The 21,587-nt window shown below is 49.6% G+C and overlaps 1 protein-coding gene across 4 annotated transcripts in view; it reads left to right on the plus strand.

Annotated features, from left to right (window-relative positions):
* BCL2L14 (BCL2 like 14) overlaps positions 1–2,156 on the plus strand; it is a 105,850-nt gene extending 103,694 nt beyond the window's left edge. For all 4 annotated transcript variants that reach the window (XM_069228014.1, XM_069228013.1, XM_069228017.1 and 1 more), the window contains one exon: positions 422–2,156. In XM_069228014.1, the coding sequence (XP_069084115.1) occupies positions 422–463 (42 nt within the window). In that variant the 3' untranslated portion in view covers positions 464–2,156. The remainder of the gene's footprint in view (positions 1–421) is intronic.
* The last annotated feature ends 19,431 nt before the right edge of the window (positions 2,157–21,587 follow it).

The raw sequence follows: 21,587 nt of genomic DNA on the forward strand, positions 1-21,587 counted from the left end.
AGCCGTCTGAACTCCAAGAAGAACTGAAAGGGTTATGCTGACCTTCAACTGGAGTCCTACCAGGCACTGTAATGAATCTCGAGAGGACCCCTCCAGTTCCTTTACTAATATCACGTTATACTGGGTATTCCCATCCTTACAAAGAGCAGGGATCCACAGAAACCACAGGTGCCATGTGTCACAGTTGCTCTTAAGCCTCCCGGTGGGTTGCATGGTGTCCGGGGTGCCAGTCTGGATCTCCAGCATTTGTACATCTATCTAGTTAGAGTCCTCTCTTTCGTGCCAAGACTGACGGACAGTCAACTCAAAAAGAAATTGTTGGAGGATGTCTTAGTCTAATACTTCTCCAGTGAGATGTTAGTGATGGCAGTGCCTCGGTTTCTTATGTCTACTAATGTCTGCAATTTTCTCACCCTTTCAGGAAAAGGCCTTTGCGGTCATGGACGAGGAAGAAGTTGATTGACCGCTCCGATGGGACTCCTCCAAGTCAAGAGTGTGCGAGCATCAGTGGAGCTAGGATGCATGTGATGCTGTGCTAGTGTCCACCACAACAGGAGGGGCGCTCGCAAGGAAGGACAGACCCATGATGATGCTGTCTTTCAAATGCAGTATAAACATGCGCTTTTTAACAAACTAGACTGTGAAAATTAGTTCTCCTTTGTTTCCAGGTCTGTTTTTGAACAGCAAAAATGTCCCTCTGTACATGAAGACCACTGAATCAAAAGAACTCTGAGAATTGATGCACAGCAAAAAAAAAAAAAAATTATCAAGTTCTGAACTTTCCATGCATCAGCTTTTATCATAGCCAGAGGGTGCTTGCTGTCCAGGCTGATCACTTCTTACTTCCAGATTCACATGTGCCTCTCTGTTGCTCAAGCAAGGGACAGGGGATGGGACACAAAGAGTCTGTGTTGCTGCTGTTTTGTAGAAGGGAAGGGTGTTCCTGGGAATCCCTGAATCCGGTCTTCTAGGTTTCCTACTCTTGGGGTTTGGATCAGAATGTGATTACTACTACCTCCTAAGGCTCTAAGGTGGTTACGTTTGCCTTAATTCTCTTGCTTAACAATCACCTTCTGCTGTTTCTTAGCAGTTAGGAGACTGCTGAAGGTATGAACATTTAGATCTATCGTTTGCTCGGGGATAGTAGCTGGTACCATATGGGGGCAAGTTCGTCCCCCCTAGTATAAGCAGATATTGCATTTGATATTTACATGACAGACCTAAGCCTCAGTTGTATCCAGATGCATATTTATATCTTACTGCAGTTGGCAGAATAATATAGTTCATGATCAGAGTGCAGAACTCCCTCAAAGAGTGGTAAGATTGCAAGTTTTGTGTTTTTTGGACACCACCGATAGCCCTCAGATGTACCCAGCTACTACAGGGGATGCAGTGTCTTGAGTAGAAACCAGTATTAAAGAGGAAGCTTTAGATAGTTGTCTCGATATTGCACCTTTGGGTTTAGCAGAATTGCCTAGTACATTTGTCCAGAAAAGGTGCAAATCTTAAGCGCAGCTGCCACATACCTTTCCAAAGAATGTCCAGAAAATTGCTCCTCTGAGGAGAGCTTATAGGTTTTTATACGTATCTGAATTGGAAAGTAAAGCTGCACTGATTTTCCAGTGGGATCTAACGACACTAGCAAATCCCATAGTGGAAATTCACCATTGCTAGTTTCTCCATGTTCGCGACCTTGGGGCGGTATTTCCCTGCAGTGCACTGAATGTCAAACACCGCCTCTACATGTGGTGAGGGCAGTCTCTGGTTCTACCGCTCACTCTCCTGGTCTGCTCCTCGGAAGGCTGTTGTTGCGTCAATGCCTCCTTGGAAGCCCCAGCCTCCCTCCCCACAGTTAGAGCCGCAGATAGGTAGATGAAGGCTGGAGTGATGTCCCCCTCATTGCCTGTCTTTGCTCAGCTTCCACTGGAGGCACATGCTCCCCTCTGTGGCAGTGAATTCATCCTGATGAATCCTGGGCAGTAGGTGGCTACTAGGGATTTCCCAGGGGCGAATTGATCAGATATCTGGTACGACTGGATTGAAAAGCCAAAGGCAGATTCCGACCTAAAGGAGGTGGGCACATTAAGATCTGTATTTGTGTGTTAGGATGGGCATTTAGTAACTGAATATGTGTAAATAAATTATTCTGCATCAAACACTGAATGTTGTGTTTTTTTGTTTTTATTTTTCTCATGGACCATTTGTTGGCTGGTGCTTGAAAGCTGCCCTTTGCAGGATTGAGGTGTACTTAACTCATAACCAATATTCTTAAAGGCTGGGCCCTGAAATATTTTAACAATGTCTTTATAATTAAAATAGAGTGTAAAAAAAAAAAAAGAAATACTAACTTGAGAATAATTTTTAAAGCGCTTCCATAGTCTGGGTACACAGAGAACTAAGTTCACCTTTGCCTAAATCACTCCCTAAGTTGTATTTTCTGATCGATCCATTGTGTTTGTTTAAAACAAAACCGTTTTTGACTAAATAAAACGTCTAAAATAGACGTCAACTTTTCTTTCTGAAATCTCACTGCTGAGTAAAGTACATTCCTTTCACAGAATAAAAATTCCAGAGCTACTGACAGGGGAATCGGGTGTCTCCAATCATGCTCAGTTCAGTATCCCAAGCTGCTGCTGTGGACAGGCAGACCGCGCCCATCCTTTCTTTCTGCTCAATCTGATGAGACTCTGAAGACGTGAACAGAAGAAAATACATTAGTTCACAAGTAAGGAGGTGAACTGTGTTACACTCTTCTAGTTTCCCGAGTTTTCACTGGGATCCTGCTACCGGGGACCCCAGTGATTGTGCTCTCTCCCTCTAAATTTGGTTACCTAGGACTTTGCACACCCCACAATTGGCATACTGGTGCCCCTATCCAAGTCCCTAGTATATGGTACTTAGGTACCCAGGGCACTGGGGCACGAGGGGTTCCCCATGGGCTGCAGCATGTATTGTGCCGCCCATGGGAGCCCCTGCAACATGTGTCTGTAGGCCTGCCACTGCATCATGTGTGAAGAGGTGCATGCACTCTTACACCACAGGTCACTAAACCAGGTCACTGTAAGTGACCCCTATTGTAGGCCCAGAGGGCAGGGTGCAGGTCCCTGTGTGTGAGGGCACCCGGTCATGAGCAGAAGTGCACATTTGGTGCCCTCCTCGCATAAACTGGTGTGCACCAGTCCAGGGATCCCCAGTCCCTGCTCTGGTGTGAAACTGGACAAAGGAAAGGGAAGTGACCACGGTGGTGCCAAGAACTCCTCCAGGTGGCCACTTGATTCTGCCATCTTGAATCCAAGGTGGGCAGAGGCCCCTGGGAGCATCTGAGTGGTCAGGTCCAGTAGGTGACTTCTCAGCCCCCTCCTGATAGGTGGTCACCCTGCCAGGTGACCAATCCCCCTCTCTGGGCTATTAAGGGTCGTCGCCTTGGGTTGGTCCTCAGATTTGACGTGCAAGATTCCAGCAGGACTCTGCATTGTTTACTTCATCTTCTGGTCTCTAGGACTGCAACTGGACCCTCCAGGAACTGACGATCTGCAACTTCAACAACTCTGCTCTGCAACATTGTTTCTCTGGCTCCTTCCAGCAACTGCAACATTTATCCAGCTGTGCATTCTCTGAGTGTGGCGAGTCTTCAGCCTGCACAAGAAGTAAGAAGGAATCACCCTTGGAGGGAAGGAGTCGCTCCCCTGCATCTGCAGGCAACGACTACCAGCTGCTTGGATCTGATCTCCTCCAGATCTGTGTGGATCCTGCATCACAGGTGGTGGTGGTCTGGAGTGGTCCCCTTGGTCCTTTCTGGCAGCTGTCCAACTTGGGAGACGGTAAGCCCTTGCCTTTCCTTACAGGACAGTACCCCTGTGCACCGCGCCTCTTGCAGCTACTGAGACTTGTTTGCTTCTCCTCCAAGGGATGTTCAGGCTTCCTGTAGCCCCGGCCCCCAGCACTTTTTCCTGCCAAGCACAGTCTCCTATCTGCTGCTCCAGTGACCTGGGACTCCTCTTCAGGTGTGCTAAGTGGACCTCACTGTGACTGCTGTGCCTGCTGCCAGTGGGTTGCCTGTTTGGGCTGCTTCCTCTTCTTGTGACTTTCCTGACTGCTGAGGGTCATCCCGGACTCCCATCCTTGGGTCAAGTCCCCTAGGCCTTGCTGGGCCTCTTCAGCCTTGCAACTAGTTTTCTTCTTCTTTTGCATGTGCCAAGGCTTGGTGGTGTCTCTCCAGCACCACTGACCAACTGCAACCTGACAGATGACTTGGGACACAATTTGCATCACTTCAGGAACTTCTGTTCATCTGTGCTGCACAGCTGGTCGTCTTCGTCCCTCGTCGACCTGGTCCTGCATCCACAGAAGGGTGGGTAGTGGCTCCTGCCACAACTAGACACTACATCGCAAACTGGACATGGTTCCCTTCCTTTGAAGGTCCTCTTCTGCCAGAATCTACCTTTGGGTTCTTCCAGTCTTGTTTGGGTCTTGCACAATCCTTTTCCAACGTCCTCCTGTTGGGTTTGGGGAAAACCAAGTACTTACCTATGCTCTCGTGGTCGCTGAGGGTCACTCTGGTATTCTCCTCCTGGGGTTCCTAGTTCCTCCAGCTCCCCTTCACAGATTCCACATCCTTAGGTAGGGGACTCCATCTCACATTCCACTTTCTTAGTATGTGGTTTGGCCCTCCCCTAGGACCTGCACTGTTTTCTATTGTTTTTGCCAATGTCTATTGCTTTCTATGCTGATTGCTAATGTGTATATAATAGTGTGTTTACTTGCCTCCAGTTGGGGGAACTGCCTATTAGTATTCTAGTATTTGTGTTACCATAATAAAGTACCTTTATTTTTGTAACACAATGTGGTTCTTTCAAGTTGCTGTGTGACTATTGTTGTATTGCATAAGTTTTGCATGTCACCTAGATAAGTCTTAGTTGCTCATCCACAGCTACCACTAGAGGGCCTAGCTTCCTAGACACTGCCTACACTTCACTAATAGGGGATACCTGGACCTGTTATAAGGTGATAACACTATAGGTGCTCACAACACACCAGGCCAGCTTCCTACAGATTATGCTAACCATTAATATCATAAACATGTTATGTGACCTAGATACCCATCAGAAAGAGGAATATGATCATCTGTGAGAACAGATCATGCACATTGATTCCATTGGCTGCCTTCCCCTTGTTGGTGGTCAAGTTACTGAGGAAATGGGAGGCATTTGCTAATATGCTGTTGAGCGTTCAGTGTCAATAAAAACGAATACATCCTACATTTTAAATCCAACGTGTATGCTGTCAATGTCAAACCCTAACAGCTCAAGAGCCTCCACCTCAGTATTATCATCAATTACACATGCTCCAAAGTGACCATCATGTGTATTTGAGATTACAAGTCTAGATTGTGGTGTACGAGGGCTATTGCATGCCACTCTTTTCGGCCTAAAGGCTAACTGGAGACTATTTTCCCAGTGCATTGCAATTGTAGCTACTCCTCTAAATAAAAGTGCCATTTTCATCTACCCATTGCTGGATCAGTGGTTGTGAACATCAAGCAGCTACTAAGGACTGCAAAGTTTCAACAACTACGTTGGCTAGGCCTTTCTTTGCAAAGTGATTTAAAACACAAGCAAGAAAAGGAGTTACTTCCGATAGAACCCGTTCCTCAATTTTTCAGTTGAGGCTTCCTCCCCGAAGGCTTGTAAAGTGGGATCACTGCAGTCATTATTTAGCACACTTGCTTGCCTCATCAATTTGGTCCCCCAATGCCAGACGTAACCTGAAATCTCTGCAAAAACGAAGGTTTGTGATCACAGAGGAGATCCAAGACTTTGTAAAGAATCAACAGCATGAAGGAAAGCCCTCACATCAACATAACTAGCATTTATGATGCATCCCATAAAGGCTATGGAGACAATTTGTGCTAAGGTACTCATCAATAATGTTGTTCCAGAGACTGCTTTACTCAGGGAAGGTAGAACATGGAGTGGTCCTTCCTAATCTAAGCCCTTCCTCCAAGAGGTTTGTCTGTGGCATGAAACAAAATCAAACGTATTTGAAAGTACCTCAAACACACTGGATGGAATGATTCCTTTTTTAATTTTTTTTAATTTTTAGTACATTCATGTGCACTCACTTCTCAAACCTGCACGTATTTCAAAGGATATTTGAATGTTAGAAGAATCACAAACACGTTGCATCTCTTAAGGTTTCAATCGTAAACCCTTAGTCCCGGTGCTATACCCTTTTTGATGTTTAGGGCACTTCATTATTACGTCTTCTTACATTTGTTTCCCCACAACGGCACTGAGGCCAAATGTGTGCCCTTCTCTATCCTTCTACTCCCCCTCCCCAACATGCTGTAGAAGAAAGCAGGCCCCCCTCCCCTTAAAACTTGCATATAGAAAATGTTTGCTGTACTGAGATCACCATCCTCCCAGTTTTCAAAACAAGCAGAGTTGTAAAAGAAAAATGTTAGACCTGACATCCTTGGTGTTTTCTTCCCCCAAACCTTTTGCTTTCACTCCTCCCATTTTCTGAATATCGTTCTTGTTGGCATTAGGACTCTTCACTTTACCACTGTGCTTGTGCTCTCTCCCTAAAACCTGGTAAAACTGGCTTGTACCTGATTGGCACGTTTAATGTACTGAAGTCTCTGGTATATTGTACTACATGTATGCATGGTTTGTAAATTAAATGCTACTAGTGTGTCTGCAGCACTAATTGTGCCACCCACTAAAGTGGCCCTTTAAAACAGCCCAGGCCTGCTATTGCAGATTGTAGTGCAATTCAACCCAGTAAAATAAACCTTCCTTTTTAATACATGAAACGTCACCCCTAAGGTGGTGTAGGAAGCTGGCTCTCTGCAGTGTACTTCATTTTTAGTGCACTATATACAGAGTCTAGTGGATCCCCTGAGGTTTGCAGAGGCAGAAACAGATTAATCTAGTGCTCTTTTTGTGGTAGTGTGAGCAAGCAGTTAGGCTTATCAATGAGACGTGTTACGCATTTGTTGTACTCACGGAGGCAATAAATGAGACACGCATTCAGAGAATAAATTCCGAGACCAATTAAAAAATAACAGTTGCTTATATATATGCTTTGAACCAAAGAACTTCATTATAAGCAGTTTTTAAATTGAAAATACTTTGCGGTTTCAAAAATCAACAGTGCAATTTTACAAATTATTTCAATGTTTTCCTATGAAAGGAAAACACAAATGCAGTTTCTCAGGTAAGTACACAACTTACCACCCAGGGTTTTAGGCTAGGACCAGGCAAGGTTCAGGTTGGTAACAATCGTGCACCCACAGTGGCACGGGAGCGGCTGGGTACCAAGGTAGAAGTCCGAGTCGGTGCCCAATGTTTGTCAATGGAGACTGAGCAGGACTGAAGATGCGCTGCGCCCAGGAAAGTACACGTAGTGTCAGAGGTTGGTCTCTGGGTGTTGCTGTGGAGTCCAGCAGATGTCACCTCACAATAGACTCTGGTTCAGAAGCACTGGGGAACCTTCACTGAACTGGTGGTCCACCTGGACTTGGGCCATGGGCGTCTGGTGCAGAGGTGGTTCCAGGTAGTGGTTTCGCAGTTCCTCAGGCAGAATTCTTTCTTCTTTGGAGATGTCTCTTTTGGACTGGTCCACTGTCCATGGGAGTTCTTGTTCTTTATTGAAGGCAAGCAGTCCTTCCAAGGCTTTGGAAGTCGCTGGGCTGCAGGACACGTCGTCTTCTTGTGCAGGTTCTTTGAAGGCTGCCAACAAGCTGGTAGGGATGGGGCCAGGTTAGTGGATGTCTTCATTCTTATCTGCCGGTGCGGCTTTGTGTTGTACAGCTCTTAAGTCAACTGGAATCTGATTCTAGGGTTCAGGGGAGCCAGCTAAATACTGAATTTAGGGGCGTTACAGGGAGTGCCAGGTGGTAGCCACTGGGCTAATCACCTTTAGAGTAACCACACCCTTCTTATGACCACTTCCTTAGGGAAGTGGCATACCCCTAACCCTATTGGTTTAATTCCTTCCGTGCAAGATGGAGGAATTTAAAAAGGAGTGTCCACTTCAGCTCGTCCACCTTAAGGGTGGGACTGGCGCTCCTCATTTTCCTGCCACCAAAAGTGGGGTTAGGAACTGGCCTGAGTCGCATTTCAAAGGCGTCAAAACCTTTGATGCTCCCTGCCCTGGAATAACCATCCTCCCTGGGAGAGGAGGTCACATCTCTGCCCAGAGCAGGTCTTTGTTCTGAGCCCTCAAGAGCATTGGCTGTCACCTCAGGGGGCCAGAACGCTGTCTTAAGGAGGCTGTACTGGTTTTGACCAGTCAGTGCCCACACTAGGAGTTGGTAGGTTTTCAGGGGGTCACCTCTAAGGTGCCCTTTGCGTGCATGTATTATTAAATCCATCACTGGATTCTTTGAGGGTTTAATAATACAAGATGTTTGATCCCTCTTGTCAGTGAAGCCATCATGTAGCTTGCGAACTCATAGTGACCAGTGTCCAGCAGATGTATTTACAATGGCTTCACTGTTTACTCACTATGTCTGAGAACTGACAAAGCCATAGTAGGGGCATATCTGCTCATGCAGGTATGCCCTCACATGTAATATAATGCACTCTGCCTTTAGGGCTGGAAGGCCTGCTATCAATCAATCAATCAATCAATCACATTTATAAAGCGCGCTACTCACCCATAAGGGTCTCAAGGCGCTGGGGGTGAGGGGGTCAGTGCTCGAAGAGCCAGGTCTTGAGCTGCCTTCTGAAGGGGAGGTGTTCGGGTATGGCGCGAAGGTGACTGGGCAGGGAGTTCCAGGTCTTCGCTGCCAGAAAAGAGAAGGATTTTCCTCCGGCGGTGGTTTTGCGGATGCGGGGAACGGCTGCCAAGGCCTGACCGGTGGAGCGCGGAGGAGTGTAGAAGGAGACGCGGGAGTTGATGAGTTTGGGTCCGAGGTTGTAGAGGGCTTTGTGTGCGTGGGTGAGGAGTCTGAAGGTGATCCTCTTGTTGACCGGGAGCCAATGGAGTTTTCTCAGGTGTCCGGAGATGTGGTGGTGGCGAGGTATGTCCAGGATGAGTCATGCTGCGGCGTTCTGGATCCGTTGAAGTTTCCTCTGCAGCTTGGTGGTGATGCCGGCGTACAGAGTGTTCCCGTAGTCCAGACGGCTGGTGACGAGGGCGTGGGTGACGGTCTTCCTGGTGTCGATGGGGATCCAGCGGAAGATCTTGCGGAGCATGCGGAGGGTGTTGAAGCACGCTGAGGTCACCGAGTTGACCTGTCTGGTCATCGAGAGGGAGGAGTCCAGGATGAAGCCGAGGTTGCGTGCGTGGTTGGTCGGTTGGGGAGTGCTGCCTAGGGCGGGGGGCCACCAGGAGTCGTCCCATGCGGAGGGGGTAGGGCCGAGGATGAGGACCTCCGTTTTATCTGTGTTCAGTTTCAGTCGGCTGTCTGTCATCCAGGTCGCTACTTCCTTCATGCCGTCGTGCAGTCTCGTCCTTGCTGATGTGGGGTTGTTGGTGAGGGATAAGATGAGCTGGGTGTCGTCGGCATAGGATATGATGTCGAGTCCGTGTTTGCGTGCGATGTTTGCCAGGGGGGGTCATGTAGACGTTGAATAGGGTGGGGCTGAGGGAGGATCCTTGGGATACGCCACAGATGATCTCCGTGGCTGCGGATCTGAAGGGGGGGAGGCGGACTCTCTGGGTCCTTCCGGAGAGGAAGGAGATGACCCATTCCAGGGCCTTGCCTCTGATGCCGGCGCTGCAGAGGCGGTCTATCAGGGTGCGGTGGCAGACCGTGTCGAAGGCTGCAGAGAGATCCAGGAGAATGAGGGCCACGGTTTCACCCTTGTCGGTCAGGGCTCGGATGTCGTCCGTGGCTGCGATGAGGGCGGTTTCGGTGCTGTGGTTGGCCCTGAATCCGAACTGAGTGGAGTCGAGGGAGTCGGAGGTTTCCAGGGCGGCGCTGAATTGAGCGTTAACGATTTTCTCAATCACTTTGGCGGGGAACGGTAGGAGGGAGATAGGCCGGAAGTTTATGAGTTCGGTGGGGTCTGCTGTAGGTTTCTTTAAGAGGGCGTTGAGTTCTGCGTGTTTCCAGCTTTCAGGGAAGGTAGCAGTGGTGAGGGAGGCGTTGATGACGTCTCGGAGGTGGGGTGCGATGATGTTGTCGGCCTTGTTGTAAATGTGGTGAGGACAGGGGTCGGAGGGTGATCCCGAGTCGATCGAGTTCATGACGCGGGTGGTTTCCTCGGTGGTGGTAGGGTTCCAGGCGAGGATGGTGGAGATGTCGTTTGCTGCTTCCGGGGGCGGGTTCATGTTGGTGGTCGTGAAGCTGTTGTAGATGTCGGCGATCTTACGGTGGAAGAAGGTCGCGAGGGAGTCGCAGAGGTCCTGTGAGGGAGGGATGGGGTTGGTTTCTGCGTCCGGGTTGGAGAGCTCTTTGACGATGCCAAATAGTTCCTTGCTGTTGTGGGCGTTGTTGTCAAGTCTGTTCTGGTAGGCTGTTTTTCGTGCGGTGCGGAGGCGTTGGTGGTGTTGGCGGGTGGTGTCCTTGAGAGCTGTCAGGTTTTCCTCTGTCGGGTTGAGGCGCCATGTCTTCTCGCGGAGGCGGCATTCTTTCTTGGAGTTTTTGAGTTCGGTGGTGAACCAGGAGTTTTTCTTGTGGTTGTTGGTTTGGGTCTTCAGAGGGGCCAGGAGGTTGGCGCAGTCGGAGATCCAGTTAGTGAGGTTGTTGGCGGCCTCGTTGGGGTTGCTGGTGCTGGTGGGTTGGTTCAGGGAGAGCGTTGCTGCGAGTTGTTCTGTGGTGATTCGGTTCCAGTGTCTTTTTGGTGGTTGCCGGGTGTGGTGATGCACGGTGGTTTTCTTGAAGCTGAAGTGGACGCAGCTGTGGTCCGACCATGTGAGTTCGGTGGTGTGGCTGAAGGTGATGTGTTTGCTTGAGGAGAAGATGGGGTCGAGCGTGTGTCCGGCGTAGTGGGTGGGGGTGTTGACCAGTTGTTTCAGTCCCAGGTTGGCGAGGTTGTCTAGAACGGCGGTGGTGTTGTTGTCGGTGTGGTTCTCCAGGTGAAAGTTGAGGTCTCCTAGGAGGATGTAGTCGGTGGATGAGAGTGCGTGGGGGTTGACGAAGTCTGCGATGTCTTCGCTGAACTTGGTGCGGGGTCCTGGTGGTCTGTACATGAGGGTGCCTCTTAGGGTTGTCTTGGGGTCGATGTTGATCGCGAAGTGGAGGTGTTCGGCGTCGGGAAGTGAGTTGTCGGTGTGGGTCGAGATGCTGATGGAGCTTTTGTGTGCGATGGCGATGCCTCCTCCGGTGCGGTTGAAGCGGTCTCTCCGGATGATTTTGTAGCCGTTGGGGATGGCTATGGCGATGTCGGGTGCCGAGGAGGGGTTCATCCAGGTCTCGGTGAGGAAGGCGATGTCTGGGTTCGTTGAGTTGATGAGGTTCCACAGTTCGATGGCGTGCCTGTGGACGGAGCGGGTGTTGACCAGGATGCATTCGAGGTTGCTTCCGGGGGCGTCGTTCTTGGTGGTGGCGGTGTGGGTCCGTAGGCAGGTGAAGCGGCAGTTGCTGCAGGTGAAGGGTCCGTGGGTTCGTTTGGGGGTGGCGCGGTAGCAGCCCGGGGCGCGGCCGGGGTTGAGGTTGGCGGAGTCATAGGTCAAGCGGGGGCCAGGGGTTCGGGTGCTGGGCGCGGTCCAGGCGCGGACTGGCGCAGACGGGCTTGCCTTCGGCGCGCCCGCGGCGCGCCCGCTGCGCGGCCTCGCAGCGGCCGCCATTTAAGGGGTAGGTGGGGAGGCGGGGTCAGCTGGGAGGCGGGAGGCGGGAGGTGGGCGGGCAGGGGAGCTGGAAGCGGCAAAAAAGAGCGGCAAAAAACGGCGGGAAAAGCGCGGTAGGAGCGGCAGGGAAAAGCGGCAAGACGGCGAAAAGGGAACAAGAGCCTACTAAAATCTACTAAAAAGGAGGGGCTGAGAGGGGAGGACGGCGCACGGCACTCGGGGGCACACGCACGGGATACAAGGAGAGAAAAGGGAATTTCAGTCACTCGGGGGCACACGCACGGGATACAAGGAGAGAAAAGGGATTTTTAGTCAGCACCAGCACAAGCACTCGGGGTACACGGGCAAGAAGGGGGGAGCACACTCACAGTAGAGGAAGGCAGTCAGGGACTGGAGGCGCTGCGTGAGCAGGGGAGCGACCTACCCGAGGGTCAGTGGTCGCTACCTCTGCCTCGCAGCGGCCGCCATTTAAGGGGTAGGTGGGGAGGCGGGGTCAGCTGGGAGGCGGGAGGTGGGCGGGCAGGGGAGCTGGAAGTGGGAAAAAAGAGCGGCAAAAAAGAGCGGCAAAAAACGGCGGGAAAAGCGCGGTAGGAGCGGCGGGAAAAGCGGCAAGACGGCGAAAAGGGAACAAGAGCCTACTAAAATCTACTAAAAAGGAGGGGCTGAGAGGGGAGGACGGCGCACGGCACTCGGGGGCACACGCACGGGATACAAGGAGAGAAAAGGGAATTTCAGTCACTCGGGGGCACACGCACGGGATACAAGGAGAGAAAAGGGATTTTTAGTCAGCACAAGCACTCGGGGTACACGGGCAAGAAGGGGGGAGCACACTCACAGTAGAGGAAGGCAGTCAGGGACTGGAGGCGCTGCGTGAGCAGGGGAGCGACCTACCCGAGGGTCAGTGGTCGCTACCTCTGCCTCGCAGTGGCCGCCATTTAAGGGGCAGGTGGGAGGCGGGAGGTGGGCGGGCAGGGGAGCTGGAAGCGGGAAAAAAGAGCGGCAAAAAACGGCGGGAAAAGCGCGGTAGGAGCGGCGGGAAAAGCGGCAAGACGGCGAAAAGGGAACAAGAGCCTACTAAAATCTACTAAAAAGGAGGGGCTGAGAGGGGAGGACGGCGCACGGCACTCAGGGGCACACTCACGGGATTCAAGGAGAGAAAAGGGAATTTCAGTCACTCGGGGGCACACGCACGGGATACAAGGAGAGAAAAGGGATTTTTAGTCAGCACAAGCACTCGGGGTACACAGGCAAGAAGGGGGGAGCACACTCACAGGAGAGGAAGGCAGTCAGGGACTGGAGGCGCTGCGTGAGCAGGGGAGCGACCTACCCGAGGGTCAGTGGTCGCTACCTCTGCCTCGCAGCGGCCGCCATTTAAGGGGTAGGTGGGGAGGCGGGGTCAGCTGGGAGGCGGGAGGTGGGCGGGCAGGGGAGCTGGAAGCGGGAAAAAAGAGCGGCAAAAAAGAGCGGCAAAAAACGGCGGGAAAAGCGCGGTAGGAGCGGCGGGAAAAGCAGCAAGACGGCGAAAAGGGAACAAGAGCCTACTAAAATCTACTAAAAAGGAGGGGCTGAGAGGGGAGGACGGCGCACGGCACTCGGGGGCACACGCACGGGATACAAGGAGAGAAAAGGGAATTTCAGTCACTCGGGGGCACACGCACGGGATACAAGGAGAGAAAAGGGATTTTTAGTCAGCACAAGCACTCGGGGTACACGGGCAAGAAGGGGGGAGCACACTCACAGTAGAGGAAGGCAGTCAGGGACTGGAGGCGCTGCGTGAGCAGGGGAGCGACCTACCCGAGGGTCAGTGGTCGCTACCTCTGCCTCGCAGCGGCCGCCATTTAAGGGGTAGGTGGGGAGGCGGGGTCAGCTGGGAGGCGGGAGGTGGGCGGGCAGGGGAGCTGGAAGCGGGAAAAAAGAGCGGCAAAAAACGGCGGGAAAAGCGCGGTAGGAGCGGCGGGATAAGCGGCAAGACGGCGAAAAGGGAACAAGAGCCTACTAAAATCTACTAAAAAGGAGGGGCTGAGAGGGGAGGACGGCGCACGGCACTCGGGGGCACACGCACGGGATACAAGGAGAGAAAAGGGAATTTCAGTCACTCGGGGGCACACGCACGGGATACAAGGAGAGAAAAGGGAATTTCAGTCACTCGGGGGCACACGCACGGGATACAAGGAGAGAAAAGGGATTTTTAGTCAGCACAAGCACTCGGGGTACACGGGCAAGAAGGGGGGAGCACACTCACAGTAGAGGAAGGCAGTCAGGGACTGGAGGCGCTGCGTGAGCAGGGGAGCGACCTACCCGAGGGTCAGTGGTCGCTACCTCTGCCTCGCAGCGGCCGCCATTTAAGGGGTAGGTGGGGAGGCGGGGTCAGCTGGGAGGCGGGAGGTGGGCGGGCAGGGGAGCTGGAAGCGGGAAAAAAGAGCGGCAAAAAACGGCGGGAAAAGCGCGGTAGGAGCGGCGGGATAAGCGGCAAGACGGCGAAAAGGGAACAAGAGCCTACTAAAATCTACTAAAAAGGAGGGGCTGAGAGGGGAGGACGGCGCACGGCACTCGGGGGCACACGCACGGGATACAAGGAGAGAAAAGGGAATTTCAGTCACTCGGGGGCACACGCACGGGATACAAGGAGAGAAAAGGGATTTTTAGTCAGCACAAGCACTCGGGGTACACAGGCAAGAAGGGGGGAGCACACTCACAGGAGAGGAAGGCAGTCAGGGACTGGAGGCGCTGCGTGAGCAGGGGAGCGACCTACCCGAGGGTCAGTGGTCGCTACCTCTGCCTCGCAGCGGCCGCCATTTAAGGGGTAGGTGGGGAGGCGGGGTCAGCTGGGAGGCGGGAGGTGGGCGGGCAGGGGAGCTGGTAGCGGGAAAAAAGAGTGGCAAAAAAGAGCGGCAAAAAACGGCGGGAAAAGCACGGTAGGAGCGGCGGGAAAAGCGGCAAGACGGCGAAAAGGGAACAAGAGCCTACTAAAATCTACTAAAAAGGAGGGGCTGAGAGGGGAGGACGGCGCACGGCACTAGGGGGCACACGCACGGGATACAAGGAGAGAAAAGGGAATTTCAGTCACTCGGGGGCACACGCACGGGATACAAGGAGAGAAAAGGGATTTTTAGTCAGCACAAGCACTCGGGGTACACAGGCAAGAAGGGGGGAGCACACTCACAGGAGAGGAAGGCAGTCAGGGACTGGAGGCGCTGCGTGAGCAGGGGAGCGACCTACCCGAGGGTCAGTGGTCGCTACCTCTGCCTCGCAGCGGCCGCCATTTAAGGGGTAGGTGGGGAGGCGGGGTCAGCTGGGAGGCGGGAGGTGGGCGGGCAGGGGAGCTGGAAGCGGGAAAAAAGAGTGGCAAAAAAGAGCGGCAAAAAACGGCGGGAAAAGCACGGTAGGAGCGGCGGGAAAAGCGGCAAGACGGCGAAAAGGGAACAAGAGCCTACTAAAATCTACTAAAAAGGAGGGGCTGAGAGGGGAGGACGGCGCACGGCACTAGGGGGCACACGCACGGGATACAAGGAGAGAAAAGGGAATTTCAGTCACTCGGGGGCACACGCATTTTTAGTCAGCACCAGCACAAGCACTCGGGGTACACGGGCAAGAAGGGGGGAGCACACTCACAGGAGAGGAAGGCAGTCAGGGACTGGAGGCGCTGCGTGAGCAGGTGAGCGACCTACCCAAGGGTCAGTGGTCGCTACCTCTGCCTCGCAGCGGCTGCTAGAGGGGTGACTTACATATATTGCAGGTAGTGCACAGGGGACAAGGCATGCAGGCTGTGTGCCATGTCGTGTTTCCATTTTAGTTCTGCACCAAGACACGCAGCCTGCAAAAGCAGAACTGTGGGCCCAATTCATGCTGCATCCCTCGGGGGCATTTTACTAGGAACTTAGTCATAACTAAAGGTTTGCCAATTGAGAAAAAGGACTGCAGGTTTAGGGAAAGAGAACTTGTACTGGTGACCTGTTTAGCAGGGACCCAGTGCACTTCCTGTTGAAATTGCACCAGAAACCCAGAAAAAAAAATTTGTGGGGGGGGGGGGGGAGAGAGAGGGGTGTGGACCATGTCAAAAGATGACCTTTCCTACAGGTAGGGTCTAAACAGTCACATAGGCAGGGTGCATTGTATTTAAAAAGTTTTACATGTCCTTGTGGTGTAAAACCCCTACATTCTTTTTTTCACTACTTTAAGACCTACCTCTCCCATAGGATAACATTGGATTACATTTAATAGGTGCTAACTTATCATTGGGAAAGCTAGAAATATGTTTGGACTCAAATTTACCATCACAGAGGATTTAAAATTATAATTCATTTAAGTCATAATTCTGAAAATGCTACTTTTAGAAAGATGCCATTTTCTTGTCCTAACTATTTAGTGCCTGCTGCCTGGGTCCTGGTTCACCTGACTGTAAATAGCTTAGGTGTTGGCCTTTATGTATTGCTCCCAGACAGTGAGACACAATGAGACTAGGTGGAGCAGAGTTGGTCCCTGCCCCACTTACATTTCAAAGAGCTGCCTGCAGCACAAATACAAAGGAGCTTGACACTAGTCTTTTGTCACCCCAGACTTCTTGGAGCCTTGGCAGGGAAAGGAAGGAACTTTCCAGGACAAGATGTGGGGTGAGCCTAGAAGATTTCATCACTTCAAAGGCTGGCACCAGGTATAAATATTGGACCTCTTGAACCACTTGTGGACATGTGAAGGACTTCAGACGGACAGCCTTGGAGCTCTAGGGGACTGCCCTGCTGCTTGAGTCCTGCCTTGTACATCAGAGGACTTCCTGCTGCAGGAGGCCTGCCTTGCTGCTAAAACCGAGGACTACCGGAGTGAAGGCCTGTGCGAGCTACAGAGCCATAAGTTCCAGAGACCTTAAACCATGTATCTGCCCTCTGCTGGGGTAAGTCCTAATCCCACAAGTGGTGCCCCTTCAGTCTGGACCCTTGGAAGTGATGTTGGCAGTGCTGCTCCTGCCTAACCCTAAAAAACAGGTTTTGTCAAAATTTCTACCAAAGGTAAGCGGAGACAAAGTCCAAACCACCTCATGTAGCTGAACGATACTCCACTGTGGTCCGCCTTAACTTTTGACTGTGCCCCAGTCTCACACGACCAGATATCGGTTGGCACTTTGAAATTTTTACTCAAAAATAGCTCCTAAAAGATCAGTCAGTAGAGCCGGAGTTAAGAACCTTTTAATTTGTTTTGGTGTCATCATTTTAATTAACAAATTCTCTATTTTCTAAATTGTGTTGGGATATTTCTTGCGGTTTCACTTTAATACTGGTTGTGCCACTAAATTAAGACTGTTTTTCTGCCAGGCTACCAGTGGGTTAAGCACAGGTTAATTTAGTGACTTTTGTGGTTCACCCTGACAAGGATTAAGCACCTGTATACCCTCTGCAGTGATTAGTGTGCTATACAAATCAATATAATATAGTGGTAGTTTTATGCGCCCCTGCCCCCACAACCAAATTGCTTATGAAAAACAATTTTTTTACCACAATTTTTACAATTTTCTAACTGTCCATTTTTCCTATTTCTGTGGTTTCAATCCACTTGCAGTTTGGTTTCACAGCTGTGTCCACCACAGAGGGTGAACCTGGAAAGCTATAATTTCTGAAATCTAGACCATTCCAAATTCAGCAAGAGATCATAAGTGTAGATTGCTCATGGTTTTCTAAGATAAATAAATTGCTGAAATGAGAACATACAGAAAGAAAGAATAGCAACTGGTGACAATGGTAGCGTGAAGTTTTGTGCCTCAATGGCCAATTTACAAAAGAAACCTACTGTTACATCCATGAGACCATTTGGTTGAAGGGCTATATGTATAGACAGATTCATTCAGAGAAAATATAAAAACAAAGATATAAGATCTGGAGAACTAAAAGCGAGATTTCGGACAAGAGGGGAATTACTGAATAAACCAATGAAGAACACATCACAGAATGACTCTAATATAAGACTAGTAATGACATACAGTAAGGAGAGTCATATAATTTTGAACATCCTTAATAGCTATTGGGATGTGATAAAGGATCCCGATGTTGGCAAAATGGTGGGTTACAAACCAATGGTAACTTATAAAAAGGTACCGTCTTTACAAGACTTATTGGTCAACAGTCATTTTCAGATGAAAAAACAGCCAAATTAGCTTACAGTTCAAGCAATTGATTTTGTATGCTGTGGCAAGTGCAAAGCATGCCGCATAGGGATAAATATGAAATAATTTTTGAATTATTGTGGCAACAAGGTGAAGATTAATAAAAGGATCACTTGCAATACAATCTATGTGGGCTATATAATCAAATGTACCTGTGGATTACGCCACATGGGCAGTACAATCTGCCCGCTCAAAAAACGTATCTTAGAACATATCAGAGCTGTGCAAAATAAGGATCTGACTTATGCCATGGCCAAACACTTGATGATACATGATGAAGCCAGTTGGACAGATATGAAATTCTTTGGAATTGCAAGTGTTGACAGTAATGAGAGGGGGGGGGGAAGACTGAGAGTTGAAACTAAGACGGTTGGAATCATGATTTATAATACAGTTAGGAACCTAGAGCCCAAGGGGTCTCAATGGGGATGAGGAACTTCATTATCACTTATAATCCAAGATGCAATAAGATGTATATCAATAGACATCATATAGACACATACTCTGTTTATTATAGAATAGTAATGGAAATATCTGGTAACAACTAGAACCTTTATAAATATGTGTTATTGACAGCATAGTAAAGTGGAAATAAGATTAACATTCATAGAAAGCGAAAGAAGCTTAACTTTTATGATTACCAGCTGTGGTGAGATGAGTGAATCCCATAGAGCAGTATTACTGTCAAAGATAATTAACATCATTTCATAGCATAGGCTCTCCTGTTTGGGTTCTATTCAGACTTTTAAATCATCAATTGTATTCCAACCATGCAGCAAAACATATGGTAAAATCTAATGAATGAAAAATGGATATGAAGGAAGTGCATGTATTTTTGAAGTGTGTGCAAGATACAGAGTAAGGAATAGTGGGAATGTGTACACTTCTGAATTTGGGGTTACACATACTATCACGATTCAGAGGGCATTTACAAAATGTGTTCTTTATTGCACACTGGCTTACGTGTGAAAGTCAAACCTGGAGAGAAATACATTTAGTAATTAAGTATTTTCTACTATTCTGTGTTTCCCCAATTCTGTTGATAAAAATAATGTCCCAGGTGTGTGTTTCTTTGAAGAAAAGAAGACATTTCTTAAAATTAGATCGGCAATAGAGTCTAGAATGATGTTATTTTTGTGGATCCTGCTACATTTCCTTACCTGCAATGCCCTGCAAACCTCAAACTTTGGACTTTCTCTCACAGAAATGTGAAGAATGTTAGTGTTTTGGATGTATGTATTTAGCACGCATGCATACACAACACATGCATCAATTACAAATCATTGCCTTTACCGTGCAAACCTTTACCACGCATGCCTTTACAGTGGAAGTTAAGCATATATATATTTAAATATATATAATATATATTTCTTTTAACTGGGGCAACCCAATTTCCTAACCCACCATTAAACCTAAAAAAAAAAAAACCTTACCACCAAATTCCCTCACCAACCTATACCCTCACTCATCCCTGAACATTAAAAAAAAACAACCTTAACACCCAATTGCCTTAGCCACCCTTAAACCTTAAAAACACCGCACCACCCAATTCCCTTAGCCACCCCTAAAACCTAAAAACACTTACCACTCATTCCCATAGCCACCCTAAAAACAACCTTACCACCCAATTCCCTACACACCCCCAAATCATAAAAACACCCCAACCAGCCCATACCAATCCAAAACCCCTCTCATAACCAAATTCCCTTATCTACTCCAAACCCTAATTACACTATTACCACCAAATTTCCTTACCCACCCCCAAACCTTAAAAACACCATTACCACCCAGATCCCTAACCCACCACAAACCCCATAAAACTCCCTTACGAACCTATACCTTTGATCACCCCTAAACCCTAAAAACACCCTTAGTACCCAATTTCCTTACCCACCCCTAAAGATTAAAAAAAAAGTACCCTTACCACCCTACTCCCTCACTCACAAACCCTAAAAAGACTCACCACCCAAATCCCTTACCCACCTCTAAACCCTAAAACAACCTTACCACCCTATTCATCACCCACCCTTAAACCCTAAGATTACCCTCACCACCCAGTGCCCTTATCCACCCCTAAACCTTAAAAAAACCCTTTCCATCTTTCATCCACACCTCTAAACCCGGTCACCCTTACTTTAATTATATATATATATATATATATATATATATATATATATATATATATATAAAGAAATGGCTCCCTGTTGCAGTTACCCCCCACTTTTTGCCTGATACTGAAGCTGACTTGACCGAGAAGTGTGCTGGGACCCTGCAAACCAGGCACCAGCACCAGTGTTCTTTCACCTAAAATGTACCATTGTCTCCACAATTGGCACAACCCAGGCACCCAGGTAAGTCCCTTGTAACTGGTACCCCTGGTACCAAGGGCCCTGATGCCAGGGAAGGTCTCTAAGGTCTGCAGCATGTCTTATGCCACCCTAGGGACCCCTCACTCAGCACAGACACACTGCTTGCCAGCTTGTGTGTGCTGGTGGGGAAAAAATGACTAAGTCGACATGGCACTCCCCTCAGGGTGCCATGCCAACCTCACACTGCCTGTGGCATAGGTAAGTCACCCCTCTAGCAGGCCTTACAGCCCTTAGGCAGGGTGCACTATACCACAGGTGAGGGCATATGTGCATGAGCACTATGCCCCTACAGTGTCTAAGCAAAACCTTAGACATTGTAAGTGCAGGGTAGCCATAAGAGTATATGGTCTGGGAGTCTGTCAAAAACGAACTCCACAGCTCCATAATGGCTACACTGAATACTGGGAAGTTTAATATCAAACTTCTCAGAATAATAAACTCACACTGATGCCAGTGTTGGATTTATTAAAAAATGCACACAGAGGGCATCTTAGAGATGTCCCCTGTATTTTACCCAATTGTTCAGTGCAGGACTGACTGGTCTGTGCCAGCCTGCTGCTGAGAGACGAGTTTCTGATCCCATGTGGTGAGGGCCTTTGTGCTCTCTGGGGACAGAAACAAAAGCCTGCTCTGGGTGGAGGTGCTTCACACCTCCCCCCTGCAGGAACTGTAACACCTATCAGTGAGCCTCAAAGGCTCAGGCTTCGTGTTACAATGCCCCAGGGCATTCCAGCTAGTGGAGATGCCCGCCCCCTGGACACAGCCCCCACTTTTAGCGGCAAGTCCAGGAGAGATAATGAGAAAAACAAGGAGGAGTCACTGGCCAGTCAGGACAGCCCCTAAGGTGTCCTGAGCTGAGGTGACTGACTTTTAGAAATCCTCCATCTTGATTTTGGAGGATTCCCCCAATAGGAATAGGGATGTGCCCCCCTCCCCTCAGGGAGGAGGCACAAAGAGGGTGTAGCCACCCTCAAGGACAGTAGCCATTGGCTACTGCCCTCCCAGACCTAAACACACCCCTAAATTCAGTACTTAGGGGCTCCCCAGAACCTAGGAACTCAGATTCCTGCAACCTAAGAAGAAGAGGACTGCTAAGCTGAAAAACCCTGCAGAGAACACGGAGACACCAACTGTTTTGGCCCCAGCTCTACCGGCCTGTCTCCCCCCTTCTAAAAGACACTGCTCCAGCGACGCTCTCCCCAGGCCCAGCGACCTCTGAATCCTCAGAGGACTGCCCTGCTCTAGAAGGACCAAGAAACTCCTGAGGACAGCGGCTCTGTTCACCCAAGACTGCAATTTTGTAACAAAGGAGCAACTTTAAAACA

Source organism: Pleurodeles waltl, chromosome 4_1, assembly GCF_031143425.1.
Source record: "Pleurodeles waltl isolate 20211129_DDA chromosome 4_1, aPleWal1.hap1.20221129, whole genome shotgun sequence".
Lineage (NCBI taxonomy): Eukaryota > Metazoa > Chordata > Amphibia > Caudata > Salamandridae > Pleurodeles > Pleurodeles waltl.